Genomic DNA, 12,910 nt, shown 5'->3' with positions numbered 1-12,910 from the left:
TGAGCCAGGTGTCTTCTTTTTCTTTTAAGATTTATTTATTAAATTTAAGTACACTGTAGCTTCAGATGCACCAGAAAAGGGTGTCAGATCTCATTATTGGTGGTTATGAGCCACTCAGTGCTCTTAACCACTGAGCCATCTCTCCAGCCCTGAGCCAGGTGCTTTCAATGAGTAGAAACTAGCTGTGGCTGCCTGGTTTCCCCATGTCCACGCTGACACATGAGGTTTTTTTTTTTTTCTGATATTCAGTAAGTGAGTGGCTCAGGGCTGATGTGTGTGTGTATGTGTGCATGTGCAGAAGTCAGAGGTCAACCTTGGGTGTCATTCCTCAGGAGCTGTCCTTACTTATCTATTTAGCTACTTTTTTGTCTTTTAGATGTATTTGTCTCATTTTATTTGTATGTATGTATGTATGTATACCACATGCAAGCATGAACAAAGCCAGAAGAGGGTGTTGGATTCCCTTGGAGCTGGAGCGATTTGGAGCTATGAATGATTCTGGGAACCAAACCCCTGCAAGAGCCATAAATGCTCTTAAACTGCTGAGCCCTCTCTACTCTCTAGTTTCAACCCCAGCCTTTGGGAAGCAGAGACAGGCAGGTCTCTAAGTTTGAGGCCAGCCTGATCTTCATAGTGAACTGCAGAGTAATAACCAGTGCTACTTGATGAGACCCTGCCAATCAGTTAATCAATGGTTGAGCAACGGTTGATCAATCTGTTAATCAATTGTACACATCTGTAACTTCAGTTCAGCCCTATAGCTCCCCCCATCACACACAGATGCACAACCTCATCATGACCTTTGGAAAACCAAGCCAATAAACCAACAACCCAATAACCCTAGGGACCAAATCATTTGCTTCAAGGGTCTCCTTTAGACTCTTCCCTGCCCTCCCAACACTAACCAGTAATTTCCTATTCATGATTCTGGGGTATTTTGAATTGAGTCAGAACCAGGCCAGGCCAGGGAAGGGATAGACCAGTTGGGGAAGCTGCCCTAGCAGCATTCAGCAAGCCAAAGTTGGACTCCTTGGCTGCCAGGATCTGCACTGTGGGTTTCCTGACCTGAAGGTAAAGGGACGTCTCAGGCTCTGATCTACACACATACAGCCTGGGTGTCCACTGCACATCTTCCTGGGGTCTCAATTTCTCTGGCATATGCACATCCAGGGAGGATGGCTATATTTTATTTTTGTCTTTTGGAGACAACGGCTCATATGACATAGGCTGTAGAAGTCAGTATGTGCTGAGGGTGACCTTGAACTGATCCTTCTGACTCCACTTTGCAGAGTGCCAACAGGTGTTTATCACTTCGCCAGCCTGTCGTTACTCACTTATGGTTTGCCTGGGTGCTTCTCCCCCAGGCCCCAGTTGGGGTGTGGAGAAACTGGCTCACCGTGAGCCCCCATCTATGAGACTTCACAGTGATGGCCTCTACAAACTTCAGTGCTGCTATGTATTGTCTGGTCCTCCTGCCCACTTTGCACACTGCCTTGGACTAGGATGGCACTGAGTAGGTGGACCAAGGGCTGGAGAGGGTTTGACAGACGTTTGCTTGGAGCAGAAATGACCAGTGAGTTGCTGAGTCCATGTTGAGTCCTACCCCATCAATGAGTCTTTGTTTTACAAAGGCCCTGGGCTTTGTCTCTGCCTGCCAGCTGGGGGCTGGATCTCAAGTCCCTGTGGTTTCCAGGCTGTCCTGTTTATGACAAAGTTGACCCTGTACCCATCTCATCTCAGGAACTGAGAAACCTTTAGGGTTACGTTTGAGCATTTGCTTCTGTGCTATCCTGGGCTGAGGGGCAAGCAGCCATCATTTGTTAGGCTTTGGTTGGGTTGTTTGGACAGCCTGAAAGATGTGGATATGCCCCTTTGCTTCTCAAGGGGAACTACTGCTCTGGAGGTGAGCCCTAAATAGAACTACTTTCTAAACTCCTGTGTCCTGTCTTCCAGATGTTAAGACCCACAGTGCCTGCCTTGAGACCCCAAGGGAAGCGTGTGAGGACTGGGGCTGCACCTGCAGAGGTGGGCGTGTCCTTATTTGATGGACAGAACCCCAGACACACCATAGGTAGCCACTGCTGAAAGTGGTTGCCCTAGGCTTCTCTCTACACAAGCCCATGCGGACATTTATGTAGTCAGGGCTGACTCTGAGCATTAAGCAGGTTCTCCTGTTCTTCTAAGAGCTCCACAAGAAGGTGAGGTGCCAGACATATGCAGTTGCATGTGTGTACTAAAGATAAGCCAGCCATTTGGCTGGGTCTAGGGCACCGGTTTCCTTAGTGGACTAAAGTACAGCACCCTCTAGTGGCTGGAAGGCCAGGGAGGTGTCTGAGGAACTACCAGCTTTTCCTCGGCCTGAAGCAGAGGGCCCGTTTTACCTCAGTGGTCTTCAGAAAGGTCTGCCAATCCCCCCAGAGACTCCTCTCCCTTAACCACCACCACTCTGGGATGTACTCTGCTGGGATCAAAGCTGGCTTCTGGGTCCCATCTCTCTGGAGTCAGACTATACCACCACCTACCACATACACCTGTCCTGACCCCTGCCCAAAATTTAAGAGTTAAAACCAGCCACAAGTCCCTTGACTGTTCTTTTCCCACTGGTGCCCACCAGCCGGATCAGTACTAGGCTTGCATAGGACATCAGTGGTGGTCAGCAGTGTTCTTATGAAGACAGCTTTTCTTGGACAACTATGAGGACTAAAGCTGTACCTGCAGGTTCAACTTCTAAGGACCCCTACTAGGGGGTGCTGTTGAAGAACCTTTTCAAAGGGGTCACACCAGATATCCTACATTAAAGGTTCACAGCATTAGGAAGGTTGAGAACCACTGGTCTAGGGACCATGCACTTACCTGTGCCCCAGGCCCTGTTGATCAACAACCCCTCCTGTATATGACCTCAACACTCATTCTCCCTTTAAGATGGGGTTCTGAAGTTTCAAGTAGTGACACACACATGGTGGGGTAGGTCTTTATTTGGGGGGGTTCCAGCAGGCCCAGCCCCCTCCAACAGTAAGTCAGAGCATGCCCCGGCCTTCCCTCCTGACCAAGGACAAGGCCCCATTCCCCCACTCCACAGGGCTGTAGTGACAACACTTCAGAAGGGAAGGAAAAATAAAAACATAAACCCCTAAGGAATGGATTGTCTGCATAGAAACCTCATTTAGTTTAAATTAGAAACAGGGGCTGCAAGTGGCTTGCTTCTTCCAGGTGGGTTTTCTGTAAGGTAAGGCTCTGTCTTCACTTGGGTTGGGATAGGTTGGGTTGGGTAGGTTCAGGTCGGGACAGGATGGGATACTGGAGTGGAGGTAGACGCTGGCCTGGGGTCAGGCGCCCTGGTACCTCCCCTCCCCCGCCTGCCCCACCACTCAGGTGGCGTTCCTCTGGCGTACATTCTTGTCCTTGTCATTCATGTGAGTTCCACTGCCCTTCCTGGGGATACAAAACAGGGCTCATCACTCTTAACAGGCACAGGGCTGGCCTCAACCCCACTGAAATCTGGCCATTATTTCAACAGCAGCCATCCACATTCCCTGAACTTACTGAGGCCCATGAAAGATGGACACACACACTGAGTCCCAGAGCATCCCCCCATTTCCATAGGACACACAGCTAGTTCCCCAGAGCCCACAGTGGCTGGACTTACAGTGGGGCGGCGCCAGGGTCATCCTCTGCAGCCAGGAGCAGCCACATGAAAGAGAAAGGACACGTGTCAGGGCTTGTGTGAACTTGGCCCCACACCGCCACCCTCATGGTGCTGCAGAAGTGTTGTACATCAGGTGATCAACACATGGTGAGGCCAACACATCCCACCCCAGCTCGCCATGCAGTGTACAGCTAGAGGCACCCACAGTCCCAAGTCCTCACAGCGGCGGCCTGTGCTACAAGGGGAGCAAGCTCCCCAGAGGACAGCAGCTTGTGGCTAAGTTTGATGGAGGACAGAGGAGGGTGAGCTACGAGCAGACCCCACTCTCCTCCAGGTGGACACACTGAGGGCATCCCACCCACTCACCCAGACCCAGGACTGCTCACCGTCCAGGGTCTGGTCTGGCTTCCGCCTCTTCTCATAGATAAAGATGATGGTAACCAATACCAGGACTTCAGCCACGATGCCTAGGAAGGGCCAGAGGGCTGCCATGCGGCTCCGTACACGCAGTGAGATGGTCTCCCGGGTAGTGCCCTGGGCGTTGGTGGCATTACACACGTAGGTGCCAGGGTCACCATTTACGTCAAGGTTGCTGATGGTCAGCTGTGACTTCTCAGGCGTGGATACCACCACATACTTGCCATTGGCTTCAGTGCTATTGGTGATTGCCTAGGGAGAGGGGCTTGTCATGTCATACCAGAGCCTATCCTTCACTGTCCCAGATCCCCACACCAAAGCGTCCCCTCCTGTGTCCCCTCTGATATTCTTATCCCCACTCCCATTCCTAGAACCCTGTGCCCCTTCTGCCGCCTCCCCTCCCCCCATGTCCAGAACCTCATGCTCCCACTGCAGCCTGGCCCTTGGCACCACTCAAGCTCCATGTCCTTAGCCTTACAGCCCTCACCTCTTCTTCCCCAGTGTCAGAGGTCTTAAACCAGAACCAATCTGTAATAGGAGGGTGGGACGCATCGGACTTGCAGACCAGTTTCGCAAGCTCTCCCTCACTGGAATGCTCTGACTTCTTTCCGACCTTGATCCTGGGTGGCCCTGTGAGGATGAGAAGAACCCTGATGCCCAAGCACGTTGTAGACCGCTCTCAGCCCCAACACCAGTCCCTGGCCTTCACGCCAGCCACCTCCTGGCCCGCCCCTACCATTCCCACAGATTACCCTCCACATTGATCTGGCCTCTGCCCATAGGCTCAGGAAGGAAGATGCAGGAATATTCCCCAGAGCGGTCATTTGGGTCCACCCTGCAGGGGACAGAGTCTCGGTGAGGTAAGGAACTCCCAAGGCATGGTGGCCACCTCCCCACCAGGGCTCTCTGTGCAGACCATAGGGCCTTGGACTCTCTATTCACGCTGTACAGGTAAGGCCATGCGGCCAATCCAGAGCTGTGTGGAGCCTGGCACTGCTACACGTCAGGATGGAGGCAGGTCCCCATGAACAGCATCAGGACAGGGTCCTCTGAGCACTGTGGACTCACATGTACTGCGTATGCAGGTCGGGCAGAGTGTCCTCCTGCAGTACCTTGCCACCTCTCATCCAGCGGTGGCCAATGATGTCAACGCCACTGCTGTTCATAGAGCAGGTAAGCTGTGTCTTGGAGTTGACTTCCTGGACAGAGGTTTCGACGGTGCCCGCTGAAGCCACAGGGAGAAAGAGTGTAAGCTCAGCATAATAGTCAGCCCCACCCGGTGAGGTCTGCTGTTGGAATCACAGCGGCTGACAGTCTACAGCCCCAGACGTCTAAAGCAAGCTGATGTTGCACTACAAAAACACTTCAAGGTAAGAGATGCAGCTGCCCAAGCCCCGCCTGCTGCTCCCACAGCCACGTGGTCCCCTCACTGTTATCTGACCATCACTCAGAACTGGACACTAAACCTCCAGAGGGCTCTGCAAAGTCTGGCTGGAATTTTCAGGTTTGCAGTAGACAGTCAGAGCGAACACTTGGGCAGCAGACCCCACCCCTGCCAGACAATCACAGGGGAGGCAGGAGAGCAGGTGCATGGAGCAGAGCAGGATAGGAGTTCAGGGCGGTGCACAGCAGACCAAAGGCCTGGGGTGTGAACCGAGGAAGCACCTGGAAGGGGGCAGGGCCAACCTGCACCCAGCAAGGACACTGATGAGTGTTCAGCTCACCTGTGTGCCCAGGGGAATCTCAATGAGTGGTAGGGCAGAGCAGCATCTGGTTCTACAAAGTGGGAGCCAGGGTGGTTGGGTGGCACGAGAGGTAAACAGAAACAGGTGCCCTGGCCACTCACGTTCAAGGACCACCACGCTCGCCTGGGCACGGACCCACTTGACCCTGGGTGGCCGAGTAAGGTGGTTGCGGTCTGGGTCACTGCTGGCCCGGCACTCGTAAGTGCCTGTGTCCTCTGCGGTGAGCCCATCAACAGAGAGCGAGCTGGCTGCATGCTGACGGTAGGCGGCATGGATGTGAACACGGTCAAGCCGGGCACCATCCCAGAGCTGGGAGCAGCTGTCGTTTGGAGCATTCCCTTCAAACCACCACTGGATCTCGGGGATGGGGCTGCCCACAGCCTCACAGTGCAGGACCACGCTGCCCCCCGCCCACCGCTCCTGCGACAGTGGCACCTTGAGAAAACCAGCTATGGGAAAGGGTTAGCACCCATTACTACAAGGAAGGACAGCCACAAGGGCCTGACACAGGGGCCAACACAACACAGCAAACTCCATTTCTTTTCTGCTTGCGGGTAGAAGTATGAAGTTAGGCAGACAACAAAACACAAAGGGCTGGGTAAAAGTGGTAACCACCAAGCCTAAAGCCCCAGTTCAACCCCAAGACCCATGTGGTGAAGACCTGTGTGCAACGAATGTACACACACGCACGCACACACACACACGCGCACACACACGAAATGTAATTCAAAAACAAAACCAGAGAGTAAAAGCCAGGTGTGTGGCTCCCTTATAATCCCACCACTTAGGAGGAGGATACAGGACACAGGAGGATTGGATTGCTAGGAGTTCCAGGCCAGATGGGCTATGTGTTTAAAGTTGTCTCCAAAAAAGAAAAAAACAAGAGCCGGGCGTGGTGGCGCACGCCTTTAATCCCAGCACTCGGGAGGCAGAGGCAGGTGGATTTCTGAGTTCGAGGCCAGCCTGGTCTACAGAGTGAGTTCCAGGACAGCCAGGGCTATACAGAGAAACCCTGTCTCGAAAAACCAAAAAAAAAAGAAAAAAAAAAAAAGAAAAAAACAAAAACAAACAAACAAATACTTCAAGACAGGGCCTCTCAGCGTTACATAGGGACCTGGAACACTCAGACCTGTATGCCTGCCCCAAACACATGTCCCGTGGGAAGGCAGGTCTTTGCATGCCTACACAAGGTGTGGTTGCTGTCTGAAGGCTTAGGCTTTAGTTAGGCCCTGTAGTGGGGGTGGGGGGTGGGACAGCGGCAGGATAAGCTCCAGGACCAAGAGTGACACCTAGAGCCCGGGAGGCCTCAAGGCCCCTGGGGTATGAACGACACAGCAGCTTGGTAGAGGTTTCCTGGTTCCAGAGCTGAGTTGCAGGCACGTGGGTAGGCTGAGTCAGGAGGAGGCCACAGCAGTGAGTGCCCTTTCCCTTAGTCCCCTTTCCTGTTTACTGCTCCAGGATGTCTGTATCAACTCCACTCCATCTAGGACTGTCAGGAAAGACGGGTGCCCTGAAGACCCCAGCCCCAGCTAGGTTTCTGAAGAGACACTATACTGTGGGTGTCATCCATCTGGGACATGGCTACCATGTTCCCAAGGACCACACGCCTAGTGGCCACATTTCAGCCCTTTAGGACCAACTAAATGACCCATAATCTAGTCTCAGGAATGCAGGGTGCCCTGTGGTACTCCCTTGACATCTGTCCAACCTTCCCACACAGAGCCTAGCTAGCACTGCTTAGGGGTGACCACTAACTATGATCCCTCCCCAGGAGCCTCCACAGCTTGGCCATGTGACTTGTATCCCACAGCTTGCAGCATGTCCTCGCAGTCCCTCCTTCCTGCCTACTGGCAGACAGGTGAGAGCAGGGCCAGCCTGAGGCATTGGGTAAATAAGCCAGCACCACAGGGTACAGGGAGGGAGGGGGCACTGTTGTCACCTCTCTCACCATGTCATCTAGAAGCCTGAGGAATTATTAGGGTTAAATCAGATCTGGGTAACTGCTGGGGTAACACCTGGCAGTGAGTGTCTGAGTTGGCCTAGCCAGGGAGGCCAGCCTAGTCACTCACTCAGAGCAAGCATGTGAAATCAGGGTGTGAAATGCTTGGACCAGAGCCTGAAGAGACCCTAGTATCAAATTCAGCCTCATGTAATCAGGAAACCTTAAGTGTCCAGGCACAGCCCTCTGAGCAGAGCCCCCTCCCCCCACTGCACAATGGAAAACACATCACTGGTTGACCTGGGCCCTGCCCAGGCTGTAGGCTATGGGTCTGTTCCCAGGAAAGGTTAGGACCTGCCCGTAAGCTACACTCTGTGCTTGGCTCCCAGGCATTGCAAAGGTCTGCTTAACCCCAGGCAGAAAGCCACTGGGCCTGTGCCCAGCCAGGCTTCCTACCCAGGACAGAATAAATCAACTGCCTCCATCTCGCCAGGGGACAGCTATCTGCACCAAGAGCCAGCCTCATGGAGGCACCTCAAGATGTTTTGATGGTAAGGAAGAGGGCCTGGAAAAAGTGGGTCAGAATTAATGCCGGGCACTGCTGCCAGGGACAGCCCCTCCTGTACCTGCTGCTGATGGGGGCAGCAGTCACGTGGCCCACTTCTCCAGTGGAGCTCTGGCTCTGCCCTTTGCCTGCTGTCTGGAGAGGGCAGGAGAGCAGTCCATGTGTTCGAGGCCTACCACATGTTCAACCTTGCCATGACCCTGAATCCCTGCCTTTCTACCTCAGCTGCCCTTTTGAGCCTCCATCAGGCAAGGATCTAAGGCCAGAATGGGCCAGACTCCAGGGTGGGAGCAAGCTGAGTGTGCAGAGCCCTGGCCACCAGAAATCCCACCAGGAATGATAATCCAGCAAGTGCCTGAGCCTGGGGTCCGGGGCCATTCCCAGGCACTCACTCCCAGGGAAGTCCTTGACCAGCCTGAAGCTCTGCCTGAGCCAAGAGGGGCAGGGACAGGTGGCCATTACAGGGATACAGCCTCTGTGGACTATGGAGAGCCTGCAAGCTCACCCCAAGGAGGACAGGGACAGCTGATTAGGACTCCTCCAAACCTAGGGGTGGGAACTGCCTCTCAGGAACTCCTCACCCAACTCCCACATGTGAGGGCGAGTCCACTCACCCCCAGCCCTCCAAGCCTACCCATCCCTGGGCACCTCTGTACCCCAAGAACCCATGGGGTCACCTCTCACCCCATTTCCAATCCACATCCTCCAGAGACCTGAGGACATTACTAATAGGCAATGCTATCCCCCATCAACTTCAACCTCTTCTTTCACATTCCCCAAGCAGTGCTGTGCTCCTTCACTAAGTAGAAACAGCAATGCAGCAGCTTCCTCCACTGAGACCTTCCAATCCTTTCTCCATCACCAAACATCAAGGACCTCCCCCAAATTCCTAGTCACCTCACTTCCACCCACATGCCCAAACTTGTGGATCTCTCCCCAGGCACTTCTGTACCCCAAACCTTCTGAATCATCTCCCTGCCTGGTCCCCCAAGTATGGACACCCTGAAATGGTAGCTCTTCCTACTCTAGTCCCCCTAGTGACCCCAAAACTTGGAGACAGCCCTTGTAGGAAAGTCTGTTTCGCATCCTCCCCTTGCTCAGATGGTAACACTAAAGTGACAGACCTCTCTAACTCCATGCCCTCCTAAATTAGGGACTGTGACCCTCACTCTGTTCCCTGAGTGGGGACACCAAGATTGCAATTCCTTCGACTCCCAGGTCTTCCAAATTTGGGATCTCCCCAAGGTGGCAGCTTCCTCAGTCCCCAGATCTCTCCAATCCTGGAGGAAGCCACCTGCAACACTGCTGTCCCTCACCCCAGGTCCCATAAACCTCTCTCAGATGTCCTGCAGTTCCCTCTGGCCCATGGTTACTTTCCAGCCTTGACTCTCAGGTGTGGAACCCTCAATGTGCTGACTTCTTTTATTATCTTCAGGCTCCCAGGCCCCAACACCAGGAGGAGGTCAATTACTAGGGTTCCGTCCCAGTCCTGGTACACAGGTGGAGACACCAAGATGGTCCAGATAGCTCCCTGGCCACGGACGCCCCCACTCACGTTGGAGATGTTGCCCCAGAGCCTTACTGTCTTCCAGCATCAGGGTCACCTCTTCCCACACCTTCCCTAACTCCCCAAAACCTAAGCCAATTATAGTCATTGTTGTATCCCCAAACCTCCAGGGTCACGTCCCAGCCCTATTCCGGGAGCTGGGACAGTTAGGGAAGCGGCTCCTTCCATCTCCAGCTGACCAAAATCTGGGGTCATCCCACTCACTTCTGTAATCCAAATTCTCTAAATTACCTTCCAGCCCCTGTCCTGGTGGGGACCACCACAAGGTGGCGGCTCCTTCCACCTCCGGTTCCCACAACCTTGGGACGTCTCCCCCAGAGTCCTAACCTTTGACTTGTCTCTCCAGGGCCTCATCTCTAAGATCACCCCCCCTCCACCTCGACGCCCAGTCGAGGCTAGGTTCAACTCGAGGGTCACCCACAGCCACTGTTACTCCTCCACAATCTCCAGCCTCGAACCCGAGTAGGGAACCAAATCTGTGGTTCCCTACACCACCGAGTCCCCGAAATCTGAGGCTCACCTTAGGTCCGTGACCCCAGCCCGGTCCCAGCACCCCGCTCTTACCCGCCGCGCAGGCGCCTTGGCCGCTCAGGAGCGTGAAGGCCAGCGCCAGCAGCAGCGCCACCGCCATGTCGCCTCGTCCAAGAGCTGCCCCACTGCGGCTCTATAAGAAGGGCGGGGCGCGCGCACGCAGGCACGCACGTACGCACGCACGCGGCTTCGCAGGGCGGGGGCGCCAGGCGCACAGGGAGTAGGCACGTACCGGGCGTCCGCCGCTCCGGCTCGCGCTACAGAAGAGGAGCCGGTGGAGAAGCGTTGGCACGTGACCACACAGGCCACACCCTCGAGGGGGTGGGGCCTGGAGCCTGGACTGCCCTCGTGCTCGCGCGCGCGCTCTCGCCTCGCTCGTGCTCTCCCTCTCTCCCCACTCCCCTACCCCCACTCTTTCCCCTCTCCTCTCCTTTCTCCCCTATCCCCGCTCTTTCATCCCTCTCTCTCTCCTCTCTCTGTCTCATTTTGAGACAAGGTTTCTCTGTGTAGCCCTGGCTGTCTTGAAACTTAAAAAAAAAAGAAACTTACTCTGTAGACCAAACTGACCTCGAACTCAAACATCCACCTGCCCCTGCCTCTGCTGGGGTAAATGCCTGACCCACGATGCTCCGCCGACCTTTTCATTTAAAAAAATACCTTACATTTCAGCCTGGTGGTGGTGGCATATGCCTTTTATATCCCAGCACTCGGGAGACACAGAAGCAGGTGGACGGCCTAATCTATAGAGTGTGTACCACCAGGACAGCCAGAGCTGCAAAAGAAACCCTGTATCAAAAAACCAAAACCGAATAAAACCAAACCAATCAAAAACAAATTATATTTGAAGGTCGTGCACTGCGGCGCAGGCTTCTAACCCCAACATCAGGAGGCAGAGGCAGGCATCTGAGTTTTGAGGACAGTTTGGGCTACATAGCCAGTTCTAGACTAAGTTGTAAGGCTCTATCTCAAAAAAGTATTTATTCGCGCTCGCTTCGGCAGCACATATACTAAAATTGGAACGATACAGAGAAGATTAGCATGGCCCCTGCGCAAGGATGACACGCAAATTCGTGAAGCGTTTCATATTTTAAAAAAAAAGTATTTATTTGGGTGCTGGAGAAATGACTCAGTGACTAAGAGCATTGACTGCTCTTCTAGAGGTCCTGAGTTCAGTTCCCAGCAACCACATGGTGGCTCACAGCCATCTGTAATGGGATCTGACGCCCTCTTCTGGTGTGTCTGAAGAGAACAACAGTGTACTCACATAAATAAAATAATTGGGGGGGGGGGGTTCGAGACAGGGTTTCTCTGTGTAGCCCTGGCTGTCCTAGAACCCACCCTGTAGACCAGGCTGGCCTCGAACTCAGAAATCTGCTTGCCTCTGCCTCTCAAGTGCTGATTTAAAGGCATGCACCACCCTGCCTGGAATAACTTTTTTTAAGTATTTATTTATTTATGTGTAAGTATGTCTCTGTGTGTGTGTACCACATGAATGCAAGTGCTACAGAGGCTAGAGCAGGCAGGCACCTGGTTCCCTGGAGTTGGCATTATGGGCCTGATGTGGTACTGAGAACTGAAGTGTGGTCCTCTGGAAAAGCAGCAAGCACCCTAAAAATCGAGCCATCTCCCCATAGCGTGTCTTATTTATTTATTAATTAAAAATTTTTTTTTCCTTTTTTTTTTTTTGATTTTTCGAGACAGGGTTTCTCTGCATAGCCCTGGCTGTCCTGGAACTCACTCTGTAGATCAGGCTGGCCTTGAACTCAGAAATCCGCCTGCCTCTGCCTCCCAAGTGCTGGGATTAAAGGAATGCAATGCGTCACCACACACACCACTGCCTGGCTCTGTTGTTGTTTTAAGCTTATTTTGTGGCATGGACATTTTGTCACAGTTTTTGCGTTTTGTTTGTTTGAGAAAGGTGCTCACTGGATAGACTTGGCTGGCTTGGAGTTTACTATGTAGACCCAGCTAGCCTCTGGCTCCTTTGCTGAAATGAAAAGCCTTAATCCTAACATTTGGGAGGCAAAGGCAGGTGGATCTCCTGTGAGTTGGAGGCCAGCCTAGTTTATATAGTGAATTCCAGGCTGGCCAGGACCTCAGTCTTTGGGCCTGAGGGAGCAGGGCCGAGACCAGAGCGAGCAGAGGTCCTAGATCCAATTCCCAACAACCACATGAAAGCTCACAGCTACAGTGTACTCATACACATAAAATAGATTATTTTTAAGTGGGAGATGGGAGCAAGGAGGGCTTTGGCAATAGCTTCAGGGGTCCTTTGAGTAGCTCCTTTGAGGGGGTGCACACTATGCCAGGGGCTTTGGGAATGTCCAGGAAGGCCAGAGCCATGGGCAGGGGTGAAAGGTGAGTCCAGGTGCAGGACTCATTAGTAAGTCACTATGACCCTGGTGACCCACTTACACAGAGCAGCAGCTGCCTCTCAGAGGCCGGGCCTCAGAACTAAGTACCCAGAATCCTAAAGCCGCCACAGAGAGGCCTTTCCAAG

The 12,910-nt window shown here is 53.3% G+C and overlaps 1 protein-coding gene and 1 non-coding gene across 3 annotated transcripts; one reads left to right on the top strand and one right to left on the bottom strand.

Annotated features, from left to right (window-relative positions):
• Positions 1-2,957: 2,957 nt before the first annotated feature.
• Bsg (basigin (Ok blood group)) lies at positions 2,958-10,578 on the bottom strand. 2 transcript variants are annotated; one of them, XM_021174011.3, is made up of 8 exons: positions 10,444-10,555; positions 5,910-6,257; positions 5,132-5,288; positions 4,816-4,898; positions 4,551-4,693; positions 4,033-4,315; positions 3,647-3,671; positions 2,958-3,432 (listed from the first exon to the last, which is right to left on the bottom strand). In XM_021174011.3, exons 1-8 carry the CDS (start codon positions 10,508-10,510, stop codon positions 3,369-3,371), a joined length of 1,170 nt encoding a protein of 389 aa, XP_021029670.1. In that variant the 5' UTR covers positions 10,511-10,555; the 3' UTR covers positions 2,958-3,368. The 2 variants fall into 2 exon arrangements, with proteins under 2 accessions (XP_021029670.1, XP_021029669.1); XM_021174010.2 differs by lacking the exon at positions 5,910-6,257 and having other exon boundaries at positions 10,444-10,578.
• Positions 10,579-11,393: 815 nt separating this feature from the next.
• On the top strand, positions 11,394-11,500 carry LOC115032283 (U6 spliceosomal RNA). The gene has a single exon (XR_003837923.1). It is a non-coding gene; the product is annotated as a U6 spliceosomal RNA (small nuclear RNA).
• The last annotated feature ends 1,410 nt before the right edge of the window (positions 11,501-12,910 follow it).

Source organism: Mus caroli, unplaced genomic scaffold (genome assembly GCF_978045245.1).
Source record: "Mus caroli unplaced genomic scaffold, Mus_caroli_1 scaffold_9, whole genome shotgun sequence".
Taxonomy (NCBI): Eukaryota; Metazoa; Chordata; class Mammalia; order Rodentia; family Muridae; genus Mus; species Mus caroli.
The sequence above is the reverse complement of the archived record's forward strand: the minus strand, read 5'-3'. Positions and strand labels throughout refer to the sequence as shown.